General features: G+C 41.7%; 1 protein-coding gene across 1 annotated transcript; it reads right to left on the bottom strand.

Annotated features, from left to right (window-relative positions):
- Positions 1-4,327: 4,327 nt before the first annotated feature.
- Positions 4,328-17,848, bottom strand: CMTM3 (CKLF like MARVEL transmembrane domain containing 3). The gene is made up of 5 exons (XM_026714172.2): positions 17,522-17,848; positions 11,982-12,137; positions 9,018-9,113; positions 7,472-7,592; positions 4,328-7,179 (listed from the first exon to the last, which is right to left on the bottom strand). The coding sequence occupies exons 1-5, from the start codon at positions 17,639-17,641 to the stop codon at positions 7,154-7,156; spliced, it is 519 nt and encodes a 172-aa protein (XP_026569957.1). The 5' UTR covers positions 17,642-17,848; the 3' UTR covers positions 4,328-7,153.
- Positions 17,849-19,024: the final 1,176 nt, after the last annotated feature.

The raw sequence follows: 19,024 nt of genomic DNA, 5'->3' as shown, positions 1-19,024 counted from the left end.
TGTTACAGTTGTGGCTTGTGGTATTTAGCTAAGCCTTGTCTTTACAGCCATGCTAATATCCATAGATGAAAACTAAGAAGCTGGAGTGAAACCTATTCCTTCCTCTTAACAGCTGTGATTGATTTTAGAAAAATCGATCCTTTTTCTGGAATAATTTAATTCAGATGGCTTTCTGAGCCCCAGAAATAAATAGGAAGAAAAGGAATAATGTTCTTTTTTTTATAAAAAACCACTATTTGCAATATTTCTAGTAAACTAATGTTTACAGAATCTCTATGTTTGGTTTCTCTTGACCAGACAACTATTTCTGTTCTTAATCTTCCAGGCCCTAGGCGCAAGATAGGAGTGGGCAGTTTTGCCAGCAAATCATTCATTTTTCTTAAGCTCCTGTCCCTTCTAAAAGTTTTCTTTCCAAATTGAGGACCATTTGCATATGTTGAGAACAGTTGCACAATATTCAGCCCGCATGATCAAGGACCGCAAGGTAGAGAAAGTTGGTGTTGCTAACTTGAATGAATTTGGTGGTGTTTTAATTTGGGATAAAATCAGACAAAAGCTTCTAAGAGGGCAAAATGGCTATGGAGATTCTCAATCATCCAGGTCATGGTTATTCCAAAGGTGCTTTTCAAAAGACAACTGGACTTTCTTGGTTTTTTTTTTCCTCTTGAAAACATTTCGCTTTTCGTCCAAGAAGCTTCCTCAGTTCTGTCACTTCAATCCTTTCTATCAGTTCAATCAATTCAGTTCAGTTCTTCTGTTCCCTACCATTCAATCAGAACTGCAGAAACTTTTTGGAAGAGAAGTGAAATGTTTTCAAGGAAAAAAACCAAGGAAGTCCAGTTGCCTACTGAAAATCATCTTTGGGATGTCTAAGAGGGCATAGTAAGTCCTAGCTTATTTCTAGCTACCAAGAAGTCTTCTGTAGTGGCATGCAAGAACCCTAAGTAAAAGTACTGCAAACAGCCTGTCTAGAGGTAGAATAACTCAGACTACATCTTTAACACTTTTATTATCTATGATCTCTGTTCAGTGTTCATATTTGGGACTGGACTATATTAATATATATATATATTAAGAAAACACACACACACACACATATATATGCTTCTGGACCTTTATGCATTGTTGTTAGAGCACCTTGAAATGAAAAAGTGTAACTCGAGTTAGGAAGTGAGCATCTTGATTCAGACACCTGTTTTAGTGACTCTGCTAAATCCCCCACACTTACACAACCTAGAATAAAAGATGCACTTAAATTGTCTTATGTGGATACTTCTTTTCTGCATTATTGTGGATGGAACCTATTTGTATATATTGAATTTTATGAATTGAGATATAATACGATGATGAGACGGTAAACTGTATATTTATTGTTCAATGTATTGTCCCAGTTTGGCTAGGGTGCCTTTTGTACGAATATCTGTTGTGTGTGAATGGCATGAACCTTTCTCAGAAATCCTTCCTACAAACGCTATTTTTATAATCACAAATTGCTAAACAACACTTTTATTTTTTAGTTCTGTTAAAACACCAGCCTTAATAGACTTCTCAGCCTTCTTTAAAGCCTCTGCTTTCCTGGCAGGAGTTGAAAAAAATAACATTGCGTTGCCATGGGCAAACTAAGGTGTTTAACATGCCACGCAAGCCTTTCAGTAGGTCTAGAGAAAGTGTGTAAAAATGTGGAATTTGGTTGGCAGGGACCAAGTTGAAACAGGTAGCACAGATGTATTTGTCAATTCCTTGGGCAGCACAAGTGCTATTATGAAACGAGGGGCACCAATAAGTTAAAGAGAGATTCTTTTCCCTAATTTAAAATGCTTTCAAACATCTGCCAAGTTGCACTTGATTTTTTTTTTAGCAGAGGCTTTTGAAAAACGAAGTATTGGATTGTTTCAATACCCACTGCAAGGCACTGGCACTGTCTTTTAGACTTTTTCAGAAATCAAACTTTTGTGACCAAAAATCTTACCTAAATAAGATTTCCAATGAGTTAATAAAAACAGTGATTTCAATTTGATCCTTTTCTTCCAGGGTTGAAACCGTATTTAAAGTATCACGTCTAACTTACTGGATATTGTGAAATAAACATCCCTCCTACTAAGAAAGGGTTAGAGAAAAGCATGATTATATAGCATTGAAACACAATTGAAGTCCTAGGGACTTAATTTTTTAAAAAAACAACTATTGCAAATGTGTGCCTATACCTTACCAGCAGTTTGTAAAAAAAAAAAAACATTGCAAAAATTGTTTAATGCTGTGGATTTAAGTCACAGTAAATATAATTAGATCTAAAGTTTGATTATGGTTTCAGTTTACAAACCTGGTTGCCGGTGAGCTGAATCAGCTTTCAACCAAGACTTCCAATGTGACCTACTTCGTATCAGGTAGAATAGTTTGTTTTCAAAGTTTTATCTAGCAGAAAATCACATCATCTTTTCAGAAAGAAAATCTACTTTCAAGATGGTGTGGTCAGCACATCTTTTCCCTTAGCTTTGCTGTTTAGATGGACAGGCCCTTCTGAACTCTGCAGCTCGGGGAACATATTTTCCGATACAATCAATGGAGAATTGATCAGAATATAATTTCAATGGGCCTGGGATTACAACAGGAGGCTTCATACCTTCTGTTACTACAAATGGTTCAGAAACTGCTATCAGGCAGCTTCAGAATACAGAAATAAATCTGGTGATCTTGCCTCTGCATAGTCTAAATATTGATCATTGGATTGACCCATTTAGGAATCTGGTAGTTCTGATTTAGAACACACCACCACCAGGATGGTAAACATGGGTGGAAAACAGTAATCTTGTTAGTTCAGTGTTTTATCAACCTCCGCAACTTTGAGCTGGCTGAGGAACTCTGGGAGTTGAAGTCCACACAAGTTGTTGAGGTTGAAAAACCCTGCATTCCAGAGCAAAATTAACCATATTCCACAAAGTTCCGGTGGTTTCAAGACAATCTGTATGGCCTTTTGCTTTAGTACCAAGAAGAAAAAGTGCAGAAAGTTTCTTCCTGCATAAAGATACTCTTTGACATTCCACATACGAGGATTTCTATTTGTTGTGTGAATAAGACGTGTATCCATTGCAAAGTTTCATGAAGACAAATAGCAGTTGTATGCCATGCACTTTTAATTTCCAATATTACTCTGCATTTATAAACTTCCAAGATGAAGGATTGTAATGATTTTTACTTAAAGGCCAATCACCAAATTGCTGCTTGGTCAGTTCTTGTTTTTAAATTTATTCCTATGTGGTGTATTTTTTATCAGTTTTTCCTTTGTATATTGGCATGGTTTATTCTGGGTAATGTAAAATTTAATATGAGTATCCTTCTGCCTTTTGATCTATACTTTTTTGGGGGATACAACCAAGATATTGGATTCTATAAAATTCTCATGGTACTTGTCTATTTTCATTGTGTGTTTTTTAAAAAACCTGTATTTTTGTATGTAGGACAAAACCATACGCTTTCGGAGTACTAATCTCATATGGAATCATTGTAAAGGATTTAATAAATGGGTAGGAATAATTGTCTTCACCTGTTGACCATTTGTGTCTTGAGTGACTTATATACCCAATTGTTTCATTCCATCTAGGAAAACTGTCCGATATTCCTAACAAGGACTTGAATTTGTCATTCTTTGGGAAACCAAGCAGTAGTTGCTCAGAGTCTTAAATCTATTTCAATGTGCATGTTCAGATAACTAGGAAAAGCTCTAATACTTCTGGTATTCTCTGACTTACCTAAAAGAACGTCATCAAGACCAAACTGATTTTATGACTTTTTTTTTTTTTTTGGCCGTTAATCTATTCCTATTCTTCGCTACGGGGTGCTTTTTGCTTTTAACCAGAAGTAAAACCAGATTCAGCAGAAAAAATAAAACTAAATCATGGTTATGTGACCATGAGGTGCTGCAAAGAGATAGATATAAATGCAGGCCAGCAGCAAGCACCTGAAAGGCGTCCACACGATTGTGGAGAGTATGTGTGTCCATTGTAATTTTGGAAGTGGGTCAAAAATACCTTTTAAGGACCGTGTCATAAGTTCAAAGATTACCTGTATCATTTGCGTTGGTCAGTGGAGACTTTGATGTTCAAGGTTGAAAGGAGCATCCTCTGAATGAATTTCTCAGCCCTAATGTATAAATAATTGTTTACTGCAACCCTTTCTAGTGTTAGCAATTTCTCTAAATTTAAAAGTGCCTAATATGAACTTTCGTTTTAAATAAAAAAGCTAAGCCATTACTTTGCCAACACCCATCAAACTTCCCTTGATGCGGCTACCTTGAGGATCCAATTGCACGTGTAAGTAATTACTCGAGGCAGAAGTACCTTTCTTTTTATAAAATACACTTACAGTAAAAACAGGCTAACATAGTATCAAAAGATTACAAAATTCAGATAGTATAAGATACACACAGTCAAACCATGAATCCATTTCTCAATCCGTCTATAAGCAGCAGCATGTCTTGTCTAAATCATGAAAGTTAATACAATGGAACTGAACTGCTCATTTTGTGTGCTGCAACTGAAATGACTTCTGGATACCTATACTTTAAGGCTGTTTTCAAATTTATTATTTTAGGCATAACCTGAGATTACCCTAATCTTAAATCAAGCATCCACAACCAGGGTACAAATTCCGGAAGTAAATTTGTACAGGTAAAATTACATTCCAGAGATAATGTTTAAGAAGCAGACAAGTAAATTATGACTTCATAGCCTTCATTTTTATGATTCTGTTAGCACTCATTTCCACAGGTACATCAACGCTACATGCCTGCCAGTGAAATACTGCATAACCTTTCTCTATCCATTTCTGGAAAGTTCAAATTTTATAATCAAACATTAGTTCTTGGGAAAGGTTTTTCTGATCAACTGATCAAAAATTATTTTTCCTCTGCAATTTTGCATATTAGTGAGGTTTTGAATCCTGTTGTTACTAAAGGATTTGAATTACAGACCAAAATTTGTCTGACATCTGTAATGCAAAGATTATTTCAAACAAGAAAAAAACCTGAATGGTTTCCCTGAAAGAGATGATTAACAGAAAAGTCATTAAGGTAGCCAAGAATAGGCCATTATGATTGTTCTTACATCTGAAATACCCATATCTTTCCAGATAGTGCAGATATTTAAATAATATTAAAGCTAGTGAACACCTTAAAATGAAATATTGACATAGATGTACTCCATCTACAATTCCAAAATGCCTTCCTTGTTCCATTTGACACGCACACTAGGGTTCCTTCAATTGAGAAAAAAAATCACAGACTAAACCACATGCAAATGACTATATAAAAAGAAGCAAAGACGGTAAAATGCTCCTTGGGGGAATTCCAGAGAAGCATGAATCAGAATATAGCTAAACTGTTGTGTTAACCCAGTTCAGAAACCAGCCTGCTGGGTCCTTCCTTCTCTTATTGCTAGGACCTGCCTGTAGGATTTATCAAAAGAAAAGACATGTTTGCTTTGTCTTGATAACTGACCTTCCCTACAAAACTAATACAAATTGGTACTAAGCATATTAAATATTGTGTAAAGATGTATTGCATCACCGTTTCCTTCATTATAGGTAGTCCTTGTTATCACTATTTGGGCTGGCAACTTGCTAAGGATTGCAGTTTGTTGTGGGAGATACGTCACTAAAACAGACTTATGTGCCCTCACTTCTGCTGTGGTTATTGAGTCACCCCAGGTCCTTAAGCGAGACTTCAAGTGACCATGACTTGGGCTTTTTGACTGGCAGCTTCTCCATGCTCGTCCAACAGCTGTTTGTGAAGGGGATAAATGATTGTGTTGGCTGCAGGATACTGCGATGGTCATAAACGCTTGCAGGTTGCAAAGCACACAAACGGCAATCACAAAACTGCAGGGATGCTGCAATGGGCATTAAGTGTGAGGACCAGTTGTAAAGGTACTTTTTCAGCCTCATCGTAACTTAGAACCATTGCTAAACAGGGCAGTCCTTAAGCAAGGACTGGTATATGGGAGGGAAGGAAAAAAACCAGAAGCAGAAGGAATTGCATGCCTGGTTCACATTATACTGGGATTCTTTTTAGTCATTCTAGTTTTCGATCAAGAGAACATCTCAAAAAAAAAAAAAAAAAAGACCACTATATCTTGCATAGTTTTCTATAGCTCACAACTCACAATTACTGGTGGAGCTATCAATCCAATCCAATCAAATCTTTATTACGCTCATAGGCCAGAATACAGTCAATAAACAGTTTTAAAAAACTAAATATATATAAAATATTTTTAGTTATTTTTTTAAACTGTAATCTCTGCCTCTCCATCCATCCATCCATCATCTATCTTCTGTCTATCAAATTATTGTTTGTAATTTCATCGTTCTTGTGCTGATATATGACTGTAATAAAGATTTGATTGGCTGGTTTGGCTATCGAAAGCCTAGGCACTGGGTGATCACCATCCATGCTCTGGTTCTGGACCTCTGGTGTCATGAAGTTAGGTAGGCAATCACGAAAGTTATGAGAAGGAGCACCTTCATCACGCTTCTTTCCTGAATAATATTAGCGTGGGGCTTGGTATGTCTAGGCACGCAATTACTGAATATCTGACATGATTTTACGGAATCATCTTATTTTGGCTTTATTCACTAGGGATTCAAGTTTATTTTCATTATTGCTGAATTTGTCCCGAGTTTAAATTCAATCTAAGTTTTAAAATCAAGCCCCTTCTAACAAATAAGCTATTGTCTTCCGAACTCAAGAACAAAAACCACGGAATAAGTAGGGGGGGAAAAGGTTAAAGCTTGAACTGGATATTATGTCTACTACAGAAGAAACTCCATGTTGCAAGATGCTAATGACTTCTTTGTACACCCAGGATAACATAAGGAGTCTGTTTATAAAAGGTTTGGCCAGAAAAATCTACCGCAATGAATGAGCTTCAGACAGCAGCAGGTCAGGTTTCCTTGTGTAAATTATACACAGTAATATTCCCAGCATGATTTTGGTGATCCCAGTTGTAGTAACAACAATCTGTAAAGTTCACTGAAAAAGGTTAAAATATTCAAGTTCACTGAAAAAGGTTAAAATACTCAAAACATTAATCTTTCCTCTGCTTTTTCTTTTTCCTTTTCCTCATTACGTCTTCCTCATTTCCCATCAAGGTTCTGCCATTCCTCAGTCAGAATCTGAATCTGAGTCATCTGGGGGAAAAAAAATGAATGTGAAGAATAACTTTCATACTAAAAATAGGGAATGAGCTTTTAAAAAATACAATTATAGAGGACACAACCGATAAACGGGAAGTAACCATATGAACTGTAGTTTTTCATTTACCTTAAACTAGAGCGGTATATTTCAAACTTGGCAGCTTGAAAATGGGTGGACTTCAACTCCCAGAATTCCCCTGCGCCAAATCATTAGGTAGCAAGATTGCACTGAAACTTTAAATAGCAAGTGTGTTTGGATAGCAATGCAAGAACAGTTTAAACCTACTTTCTGACTTCTGTGATTTGGGGGCTTCGGAGGAATCTTCTTGTTTTAGAAACGTTGCCAGGTCATTAAATGTGAAATAGACGTAGACACAGTAGACGATGGTGGTGATAAACCCAAATACCTGAAGGTCGAGATAGAGGAAATACAGAAAGCATGAGTTTTTAAAATGTGGCGAGGGGAAAAAAGGGAAAAGAGCGATAATGGGTAGAAATAACAGAATTCAGCCCACATGCCCGTGTCTCCATTTTTAGTCTTAACCACCCTCGTCTTCAACTCATACAGCCAAAATAAAGAACACAGGGAGAACAGAATATGGGACCTTGGAGATCTTCTAGTCCAACTCCGTGCTCAGGCAGCAAACCCTACATCATTTCAGATGAATGGTTGACCAATCTCTTCTTAAAAGAGACTCTTCCAGTCTTGGAACACCCACAACCTCTAGAAGCAAGTTGTTCCACTGATTAATTGTTCTGTCAAGAATTTTCTCCTTAGTTCTAGGTTGCTTCTCTCCTTGATTAGTTTCCATCAATTGTTTCGTGTCCTGCCCTTCAGTTGCTTTGGAGAATAAGTTAACGCCGTCTTCTTTGTGGCAACTCATCAAATACTGGAACGCTATCATCCTATCTCTCCTAGTCCTTCTTTTCATTTTCATTATAATGAATGCATTCAATGGTTTATATAGCAGGGGTCTTCAAACTTGACAGCGTACAGACTTATGGACTTCAACACCCAGAATTCCTCCTCTATTCACGTTAGCTCAGGAATTCTGGGAGTTGAAATTGACAAGTCTTAAAGTTGCCAAGTTTGAAGACCCTTGGTTTATAGTTTTCCTATGGATAGTATCTGGCAACTTTTTGTAATGACATCTGGTCAAATTAAAGTTGGTTCCCTAGACTAAGAGTAATCTTGAGAATAAGGGATGAGAATAACGCCTTGACTCCACCCTAGATCAGAAAAGGGGTATCAATCATATATATATATATATAGAACAGATTAGAAAGTAAAGGGGAAATGTGCTGCTTTTTCAAACGTGGTACGTGTTTGTGTGAATTGTCATACAAGTTTATCCTTCTTTATGAGCTCTTTTGCATCTGTAATTCCAGCTTTCTGAAATATTTGGATTTTTAAAGAAAGCTTCATTGGTGTTAATGGAAGCTTTTTACAATGCTTTACTTCAATCTGGGAGAGCTTTTGGAGAAGAGAGACATATGATTAGAGAGAAAAGAATCTTCCCAATTCTCTTCCCATATTTCCTTCATGAACCAAAAGAGTTGAAAAAAGTATTTCTTTAAAAAAAAAAATCTCCACTGATATAAATGGAAGAGCTACTCCATAAGAATATATAGGGAAATCATAGCTGAAGGAATTTATGAATTCTTTCTCCTCAAAATGACCACCCAATTTGAGCAATGAAGGGTGAAGAGCAACAATAGATAGGTTTAGACAGAATTAACACTTGCAAAAAGAAAACCCAAACAAGGTTTGTGAAATTAACTCTGCTGGGAGAGAAAATATTGTGTGCATTTTTTGTTAAACAGAAACTTACCCCGGCTGCCTTCGATGCGGTGTCCGTATATTTTGAAACGGCAGCAATGGAGATGGCAAAATATATAATAGCAGCAATAATTCCACATAAAAAATCCTGCAAAACCAATGTAGTCAGAGAGAAGATTATTAACGAGGTAAATAAAAAGGTATATATGCAGAGTTGCCTTAGGATATAATTTCAGAAGGAAATCTACGGCCCTTCCCTTGTTTGCTTGAACTACAGTTTTCACCAGATTGAGCCAGTTGTGGTCCAATATTAGGGATCCTGGCAGCTGTTCCGTCATATTTGGTGCTCCCCAATCCTAATTCTGCTCCTGGCCAGCCTTTTCCAACCTGGTGTGCTTTAGATGTGTCAAGATCACAATTCCTGACAAACCCTTCCAGCTAGCAGGATCTGATGAAGATCCTTGCTCCTTGTTGGGAGAAGTTTTATAAGAGTCTTCTTTAATTGTTGAGTGTCATGTGCCCAGCAATTATGAGATGGCGCGGCAATGATTTTATGCTTGGGGCACAGCATAAAACTTCTCTATTCCTTGAACCAACAGGAATCAGATCTGCCATCAGGGGCTGCAGAGCCTTTAAGGGCCAAAAAGAGATCACCGAAATATGCTAATACAATCTGCATACTTGCAGACAATTTATTTCCCTTTTTCCTTTTCCTTGCACAAGGAAGACAAGCAAATGTACACAGCCTGCAGAAAATCTGCTTTCTTTTTTCTAGTGGGGATGACAACCACTTGGCCTCTGAATTACAGAGTTCAGCTAGGTTAACACCTCCGTTGTTATTATATATCTGGGTTACGGCACGGCAGTCTTTTGACCGTAAATTAGACGGCTGATGGAAAATAATAAACAAAAGGGGTGGAACAAAAACTCTCTGGCAGTGCTGTGTGTTTTTCTCTCTGTTTTGCTTTGCAAAGTGGAGTCTTCCTGGAAGGCCAGCATCTCCTGGTGGTCAACCGTGCAGAACAAGGAAACTCTTAAAGCAATTATTTTCCTCAAGATCTGACTGGGCTGCAATATCGCAACCAGCTTCACCCTCAGTCCAGGCCGCCCGTCATTCAGAAAGCAGGTTTCAAAGGTAGCTTGCTCAAAAGCCACAGGTGGAATGCAACTGAATACAGCTAGTCCTTGACTTATGTCTGGTTGCTTAATGGCTGTCTAAAATTATGATGGACTTCCCAAGGCTACGTCCGATCTGGATTTGAAGTTCCAATGGCCACTCTCCCCATCACAATTACGTGATCATATCGGGGGGGGGGGGTGCTTAGCAACCGGCTCACATTTACAGCCATTTGTAGTGTCCCATGATCACATAACCTTGATTTATGATTTCTGACCAGCTCAAGGTTGACTTGGCCTTTCATCCTTCCGAGGTTGGTAAAATGAGGACCCAGATTATTGGGGGCAAGAGGCTGACTCTAAACTGCTTAGAAAGGGCTGTGGACCACCGTGGAGGGGTATATACTCTATACCACCAGACTTGAGATTCTAGGCTTAGACAACGTTGAACTACGCCGGCTAAAATTGGACTTAAGCAGAGTACATAAAATGATATGTTACAATGTCTTACCAGTTAATGAATATTCAGCTTTAACCACAACACAAGAGCACACAACAGATATAAACTTTATGTAAACCACTCCAAACTCGATTGCAGGAAGTACGATTTCAGCAACAATGGTCAATGTCTGGAACTCACTACCTGATTCTGTTGTCACCTGCTCAAACCCCCACTCCTTTACCCTCAAACTAACATCTGTTGACCTCACCCCATTCCTAAGAGGTCTGTAAGGAGCGTGCATAAGTGCACAATGGTGCCTACCATCCCTGTCCTATTGTCCTCAATTATTGGTTCTTATTTCTTATATTTAAACTTATGTTTATTCTTATTTCTATTGTAATCTTTTGACAAAATAAATAAATAAACAAAATAAATATATATATAAGTAAATATAAATATATAAGTGCTAAGTGCTATTGCTATTTTCTTTTCCTTGGAAACTGGCATTTATTTCTTGCAAAAAACATCCATTGTGGAGAATGGATTTGCTTAATAGCGCTTAGACTTTTATACCACTTCACAGTGCTTTACAGCCCTCTTTCAGAGGTTTAGAGTCAGTATATTACCCCCGACAATCTTGAGTCCTCATTTTATCCACCTCGGAAGGATGGCAAGCTGAGTCACCCTTGAGCCGGTCAGGATTGAACTGCCGGCAGTTGGCAGTTAGTCTGCAATACTGAATTCTAACCCCTCAGTCACCAAGGAAAGGAAGGGAGGGAGGAATGAAGGAAGGGCAATAGCAATAGCACTTAGTTTATATACCGCTTTACAGTGCTTTACAGCCCTCCCTAAGCAGTTTATAGAGTCAGCCTATTGCCCCCAACAATCTGGGTCCTCGTGTTACCCACCTGGGAAGGATGGAAGGCTGAGTCAACCTTGAGCCTGGTGGGATTTGAAGTGCCAAACTGCAAGTAGCCGGCAGTCAGCAGAAGTAGCCTGCAGTACTGCACTCTAACCACTGCGCCACTACAGCTCACAGCTCATAATGATCATGGTGCTCACTTAATGGGTGTGGGGAGTCACTTAATAATTGCTTCCAAAAAAAACCCGATGTAACATTGGGCATGGTCAGATAGTGAACTGCTTAATCACCAACACAATTTACAGCTGTCATTCTGGGCTCAATTGTGATCCTAAGTCAAGGACAACCTGCATCTGATGCCAGGCATGAGTACTTCCAGAAGTAACTCTCAAGGGTAGTAACAACATGAAAGTACCGATCTCTCCTTCCCCCTACCCATCCTTAGGTTGTCTGGAGGTAATGGAAACACCACCTCAACCTGCTTTGAAACGATACCATTCAGCCTCCTTTCTCCCCTGCGGAACCAACTCACCTGCCCACCTGCAAACCACATCATAAATCAACCCCCCCACCCCACCCGCAATTCAGCTACTTACCGCCAAAAGCCAATAGATGCCTCGGAACTTCTCATTCAGCTTTAGGGAATAGGAAACGAAAAAGCACGAAGCAAGTAGAAATGTCAGTAACGGCACCATCATGAAAGGTGTAGCTGTTGAAGCAATGTAGCAGATGAAGATGATGAAGGAGAGAGCCTGAAGGACACAAAAGGGAGAGTGTAGGTGTTACCCATGAACTGCAGAAGATCTGTTGGGAGTCCACTCAGTCTGATGACCCGGGGAATGGCACGAAGGCAACACAGCCAGACAACAGGTAAGAGTCCTTTTATTTGTTCCAACTTTGCCCCCAATGTCCCTTTAACTCTCCGGCCTGGAGCAAAGCTCTCCCCCGAACCTACAACAGACTCTGGCTGCTGATGCTCCAGTCTAAACACTGTAAGCAGAATGACTGCAATCACTCCACCAAGGCAAGGTAATGAGTCCAATAATTCCAGCAAGCCAAGATAAGCATGCAGAAGCACAGCAATAATTCACACAGATGAGGAATGCCAGGAATGCAGGCTAAAACTCACAACACTAGATGAACTCAGTGTTTGTTCCCGACAAACACCCCTCCCAACTGCCTCTCCTTTAAGCTCCATCCCCAGATGTGCCTTGTGAAGGGAATCAGGGCCCTTTCCTCCCCCGTAAGATACACAACTCATGTTGCTTCCTTCTCCGTTCCTCCCTGTGTGCCCTAGGATGAAGAGGGGGTGGGCCTGGTTCTTCCTCTGAACTCCTTTTCCCTTGTTCTACCTCTCCCCTGCTCTGCCCAGCCAGACTTTGCCCTTCCCCAGTTTCCTCCACAGCCAACGGAGCCACTCTCCTACTCCCTATCAGCTGTTCGTCTTCCTCTCAGATTCAGACTCTTGACGGGGACATGACATTCAGCCAGGTATTCCTGCAGATGCATCTGACACACCAACAGGTATCAGGTTTGCTTGCACGATCAGAATTTTCTTGAATGGCTCTTCAATGTCTTTTTAAGGAGGTTTAGTTCACAGTGCTTTAAATGTGCTTTGCTAGAAGTCAAGAGAACGTGAGCTCCAGGCTTGCCACAGGAACTGAAGCTTGGTGAGTGACTTGAAGCAATCTGCCTCTCTCGGCCATAAGAAGAATGCAAGAGCAAACCTCTCTCCCCACACCACAAATGGTGTCAAGGACATGTCATGGGTTCGTCCCTGCAACCACCAGGTGTCAAGAGTGATTTGAAGACATGAACAAATGGAACAAAATCTGACGTCTCCCAGATTCCTTTTAAAGCTGCTGCTTCAGCATTAGCCCCTGAACCCAGGGCTGAGCGGACCCCAACAGATGAGGGTGGGGAACTTTCCTGCAGACTGTTTTGGGGGATTTTCCCAGGGTCTCACGGGATTTAAAATTAGGAGTTTGGTGGTCCCTGAGGTCGAAAACGTTGTCGACCTGGCTCCAAAGCACCTGAATGCAGGACAAGAAGCCATGGATGGAAACTAATCAAGGAGAGAAGCAACTTAGAACGAAGGAGAAATTTCCTGACAGTTAGAACAATTAATCAGTGGAACGACTTGCCTCCAGAGGTTGTGAATGCTCCAACACTGGAAGTTTTTAAGAAGAGGTTGGATAACCATCTGTCTGAAGTGGTGTAGGGTTTCCTGCCTAAGAAGGGGGTTGGACTGGAAGACCTCTAAGGTTCCTTCCAACTCTGTCATTCCATTCTAAGCTGGGCTTCACTGCAGGGTTATCAGCAGCCCCTTCAGGGTTTCCCCAGAGATAAAATCTCTGCCAAAAAATGTTGGTGAGTGTGGGTGTGTGCACATGTATATTGTAAAGGGGCAGCTGTTTCTTTGCAGCTATGTTTGAAGTTCACCGTCCTCCATTTTTAGCGGTTCATACTACTTACTAACAAAGACTTCCTGGATTTTTTTTTTAAAAAGATACAGGAACTGCTGGGTTTCTTGGAAATTGTTCTGCCTTTTCGAGTTCTTATTTCACAGCTGGCTGAAATTTGCAATAGTTTGCACCAGTTCCCTTTGCAGAAGCGAAAGGAATAGGAAGTGGTGTCCACCAACCCCCAGAGAGAGATGAATTGTTTTGAAGAGTCTCTTAATTTAAAGAAAGATTAAACAGAGCTGGCAGGCAGCAAAGCACAATGCAACTTCCCGCGCTGCCTTCTATGTCCTTGGGATTTCCAATAAAGTCTTTTCAACAAGTAAAAACAATCTGGGTGGAGGCCCATGGTTTGTTTAGAAAGGGGTCTGTCTCCTGTCCTCTCCCACCTCCAGGCAAAATTAACCCTAACCCTCAACTTACAACCGTTCGTTTAGTGGCCGTTTGAAGTTACAGCAACACTCAAAGAAAGTGACTTACGGTCATGTTTCACACTTATGACCATTGCAGCATCCCCACGGGCACATGATCAACATTGAGACACTTGGCAACGGGCTCCTATTTAAGACGGTTGCAATGTGCCAAAGTCGCATGATCCCCTTTTGCGACCTTGTGACAAGCAAAGTCAGAGGGGGAAACCCGAATTCACTTAACAGCCGGATTACTAATTTAAGAGCTGCAGTGATTCACTTAACGAAAGTGGTGAGGAAGGTCATAAAATGCGGCAAAACTCATTTAACAACATAGATAATAAATAGACAGACAAGGTAGCTCTTTAGGCCATAAAGCATCAAAAATCTCCACAAGGGCAATTCACCAAAATTAGCACATTTGGGTTTTATGTCCTGAAGAACTTTGCCCGATGTGATGCTGACCCTGAAATTGCAAGAAGCAGGTGTGCTGTAGAACTTGTCCTAATGATCAATCATTCTTTATTTGGGATCGCAGGATATCGTCTCCAGTTCTGTTCTCAGGGGGAGAGAGAGAGAGAGAGAGAGAGACTTTTGGCTTCATGCAAGGAAAGCAGCAGAAGCAGCCAAAGTCTGTCTTTCTCTCCCCCAAACTCCGCCAGAAACGAGTCTTTTCCGGTGCAGCCTCTTGGAGCAGGAGGCCTTGCAGGGTCCCAAAGACTCATTTCTGGTGGAGTTTGGGGGAGAGAAAGAAAGACTTTTGCTGCAGGGACTCAATGGGTAGCAGAGAAGAGATGGGGTTGGCGGGGCCAGTCAGAGGTGGGATTTGCCGGTTCTCCAAACTACTCAAAATTCCCGCTGAATTCACCACCTTCTTCAACTCATCGAGAGCAAGCAGGATAAAAAGCTGAAACAATAAATGCTAATGGGAATTTGTCAGATTTTGGCAAATCCAGCTAGTCTCGACTTACAACCCTTCGTTTAGCGACTGTCCAAAGTTACAAATGAAAAAAAAAAAGCAGCTTATCCTTGCACTTAAATAGCATCCTTCTGGCCCAGAGATCAAAATTCAAGCGCTTGGCAACTGGCATGTATTTTTGCAACGGTTGCAAGTGTCATGCGACCACTGTTTGTGGCCTTCCCAGCCAACTTCTGAGAAACAGAGTCAATGGGGAAAGCTGGATTCGCTTAACATCTGCAGTGATTCGCTTAACAACTGTGTCCCCCCCACAAAAAAGATCACAAAATCAACTCACCTAAAAATTGCCTTGCTTAGCAACAAAACCCTGATCTGAACTGCAATTCTAAGTCCAGGATTCCATGTCCTAATCAGCACAGAATCTTAGAATCAGGTACAGAAGAACAAAGGTGAATTTTCTTAGGCTGGAGGGAGGGGACGGGCTGGTGACTTTTTTGATTGATTGATTGATTGATTTACTCACCATTGTTCTTTGTAGAGATATTCCTGATTTTTCTGGCCCACTTAAGGTCGATAGGAGGTTAAAAGCTGTGCTCTTGTTAATCCCATCAACTTTCCTAGCATGGCTAGATTCAGCTGTTTGACTGCAGGAGTCTAAAAGAGGGCTGTGAAAATATCTACAGACCCCTCACATCCTGGACATAAACTGTTTCAACTCCTTCCCTCAAAATGACGCTATAGAGCCCTGCACACCCGAACAACTAGACACAAGGACAGTTTTTCCCTGGACACCATCACTCTGCTAAACAAATAATTCCTTCAACACTGTTCAACTATTTACAAATTACTAACAGTAATTTACTAATTACTCTTAATCTTCTCATCACTCCTTATCACCCAACCCCTCCCACTTGTGACTGTATGGCTGTAACTTTGTCGCTTAAATCCTTACGATTCATATTGACTGTTTCCTAGTATGATTCGATTGCTTATTGTACCCTGTGACTATCATTAAGTGTTGTATCTTATAATTCATGACGAATGTATCTTTTCTTTTACGTATACTGAGAGTATTTACATCAAGACAAATTTCTTGTGTGTCCAACCACACTTGGCCAATAAAGAATTCTATTCTATTCTATTCTATTCTATTCTATTCTATTCTATTCTATTCTATTCTATTCTACCCTACCCTACCCTACCCTTAATCTGTGGTCCATGAGATTCTGTCATGCAGGTCCTGGTTGTCTGAAAGGTTCTTGAAGCCAGTTTGCTCCTCATCCAAGAAGCTTCTGGCCAGAAGTGATAAAGCTTCTTGGATGAGAAGTGAAATGCCTTCAAATAAAAACAAAGAAAGTTTTCGGAAAAGCACCTTTGGACAGTTAACCGTATTTTGCTTTAGCAAGCCACATTTACAGCCCTGTTGGTTGTCACGTCTGAAGAGGGCAAGCTACAGAAATCTTACATTACGGGATGTAGAACTGACACCAATTATGTCATACTTGGCATAATGTGTTCTGCTTTGTCTGTTGTGCAAACTCAACACTTTTTCCAAGGAACCATAGTCAAGCAAACTAGGGATTAGGAAAATGTAAAACTAGTATGGTAAAAGTGTCTGTATTACTATTATTACCTTTATTGTCAGGAGCACAACATGTGTATAATGAGATTGGCTGAGCCTTCTGAACGTCTATCAATAAATTTTCCTGCAGTGTTTCTCACAGACTGTGGTCAAGGTTTCCCCTCTTTCATGGGATTGACTTAATCCATCACCCTGCTCCTCCAGAGCTCACCTGGATACTCTACGGACTCCAGACGTTGCTGCTTCCCCTACACAACTACCTTAAGAAATACACCCCTTGATACAGTTAACCCTGATTAATTCAGGATCAGAGGCGTAAGCCTGCTGCTGCTAGAACGGCAGCTCAAGGTGTCGTGGGAACGCCGTCACCGCTTTCTCTCGCGGGCCTGTATAACACGTAAGGGGCTCCGCTGGGGGAGGGGTGGGGGCGTGGCAGGTCTACCTTTCTTCTCCCCGATTCCTTTCCAAGGAAGCGACCCCCTTTGCAAAGCGTTCCCGCTTTGGCAGAGACCCGCCTCGGGCATCCTCCGCGTGGGTCACGAGCTCCCCCTCTCGAAGCCCGGTTGTTTTGCAGAAGGAGTCGTGTGAACGCGACGCGACGGCCGGCCCAGGGCTCGCTTCTCCCTTTCTTTGCCAGGGATGAGCTCACCCAACCTCGGCCTGCCTTTCCCCACCCCAAGCCTGAACTTTGCAATGGGGGAGGGCGGTCCCCTTGCCGTCCCCCCCTCTCCGGACCTCCCCCTCCCCCGACCCGGGCTCTTACCGCCTGGGCCAGCAGCAGCAGCCCTTTGCGGGAGCTCAGGAACGTCTTGAAGGCCAGCAACAGGCGAGTCTCCGCCGGCGCCTCGGCCGGATCGGGGTCTTCTCCTTCGCAGCGCTCCATGCTTTTTGCAGCGCTTCGCTTGCAAGGGGATCGACTCCGCCGGCGACTTTGCAAGAAGATGCAACCCCGGGCGGCTCTTTTTTCTTTCTTTTCTGGCTTTCCGGAGGAGGAAAACGGAAACGGGACGGAAATCAGGCAAACCCCGCACAATCTTTGCGCGCGGGTCCACCAATCCTGGTCGGGGCTGGGGGAGAGGCAGGCAAGCAGGCAGGGAGGGAGGCAGGCACCATCTCGGCTCCTCCTCCTCCTCCTCCTTCCTCCGGCCCCTGAATTGAGTGAATCCAACGCGGGGTCTCGGCCAGCCGGCTCAGGATCGCGGCGCTAGAGGGGGAACGCGGGAGACGCGATCCTCTCGCCGCGCGAATACCTGCTTTGCTGGACTGGTCGCGGTCGGTGGGGGTGTGTGTGAAAGTCCCAGCGAGTCCCACGCACGCAACCCTCTTCCGGCGAGTCCGCGCCTCGCATTCGTGGGAAAAGTGATAATCTCTTCGGGGACGAGGTTCTTAAGCGCACGAACGCAGAAAGGCAGGTTGGTTTGGCTAAATCGGGGTGTCCAACCTGGACAACTCTTTAGACCTGTGGCTTTTTGACGCCCAGAATTCCGAGAACGGGAAGTTGGCAAGTCTTAAACCCAGAGGTAGCAGCTTCTTGAATGAGAAGCGAAACGTTTTCAAGGAGAAAAAAAAATCCCCAAGAGAGTCCAGTTGCCGTTTGGAAAAACATCTTTGGGACAGCCATGACCGGGATCACTGAGCATCTCCATTGGCCCAAGTCTTAAAAGTTGGTGAGGTTGGCCATCTCTGCGCTAACTTGATCATCTAGAACAGAGGTCGCCAACCTTTTGGACCTCAGGGACCACCAAACTCATAATTTTAAACCCCGGGGACCACTAATATGAATTTTGACTGACGGTGGCTTGCTGACATCTGATCTAACCTCCCCTCCCCCCCCCCCCCCACAAACACACAGAGGCAGGGGTGGGATTCAAATTTCTTGACAATCGGTTCTGTGGGCGTGGCCTAATTTGTAGGTGTGGCTTGGTGGTCATATGACTGGCTGGCCATGGCTTGTATGTCAATATGATAAATATTTATATAAATATTTAATTTTTTATAAAAAAGAGCAACTTTTACCCAAAATCAGGCCAATCGGCAGGCAGATTGAGTTGCTGACATTCACTTAGAGATCTGTGTTTCTGCCATCAGCTAGTTGAGTCTGCACTGCTTCAGTCCTAAAGAAGGTTTGGCTCTGCTTAAAAGCAGAGCCGAAGATCTAAAGATTAGCTAGAAAACAAGAAATCCAATGATTTCCTGCTTTCTAGCTAATTTAAATCTCCTGGCACAGAAGAACTGCTGATGGTCGGACAAAGGAAAAATAACAACT

This window comes from Pseudonaja textilis, chromosome 11 (genome assembly GCF_049901715.1).
Source record: "Pseudonaja textilis isolate UNSWEBS1 chromosome 11, rPseTex1.2, whole genome shotgun sequence".
Taxonomy (NCBI): Eukaryota; Metazoa; Chordata; class Lepidosauria; order Squamata; family Elapidae; genus Pseudonaja; species Pseudonaja textilis.
The sequence above is the reverse complement of the archived record's forward strand: the minus strand, read 5'-3'. Positions and strand labels throughout refer to the sequence as shown.

Excerpts from the sequence above, each read along its gene's own strand:
- CMTM3 (XM_026714172.2), bottom strand. The coding sequence starts at position 17,641 with ATGGAGCGCTGCGAAGGAGAAGACCCCGATCCGGCCGAGGCGCCGGCG. Across the intron at positions 12,138-17,521 it reads TGCTGCTGCTGGCCCAGGCG|GCTCTCTCCTTCATCATCTT; the intron begins GTAAGAGCCCGG and ends TGTGTCCTTCAG. Across the intron at positions 7,593-9,017 it reads CCGCATCGAAGGCAGCCGGG|GTATTTGGGTTTATCACCAC; the intron begins GTAAGTTTCTGT and ends CTCGACCTTCAG.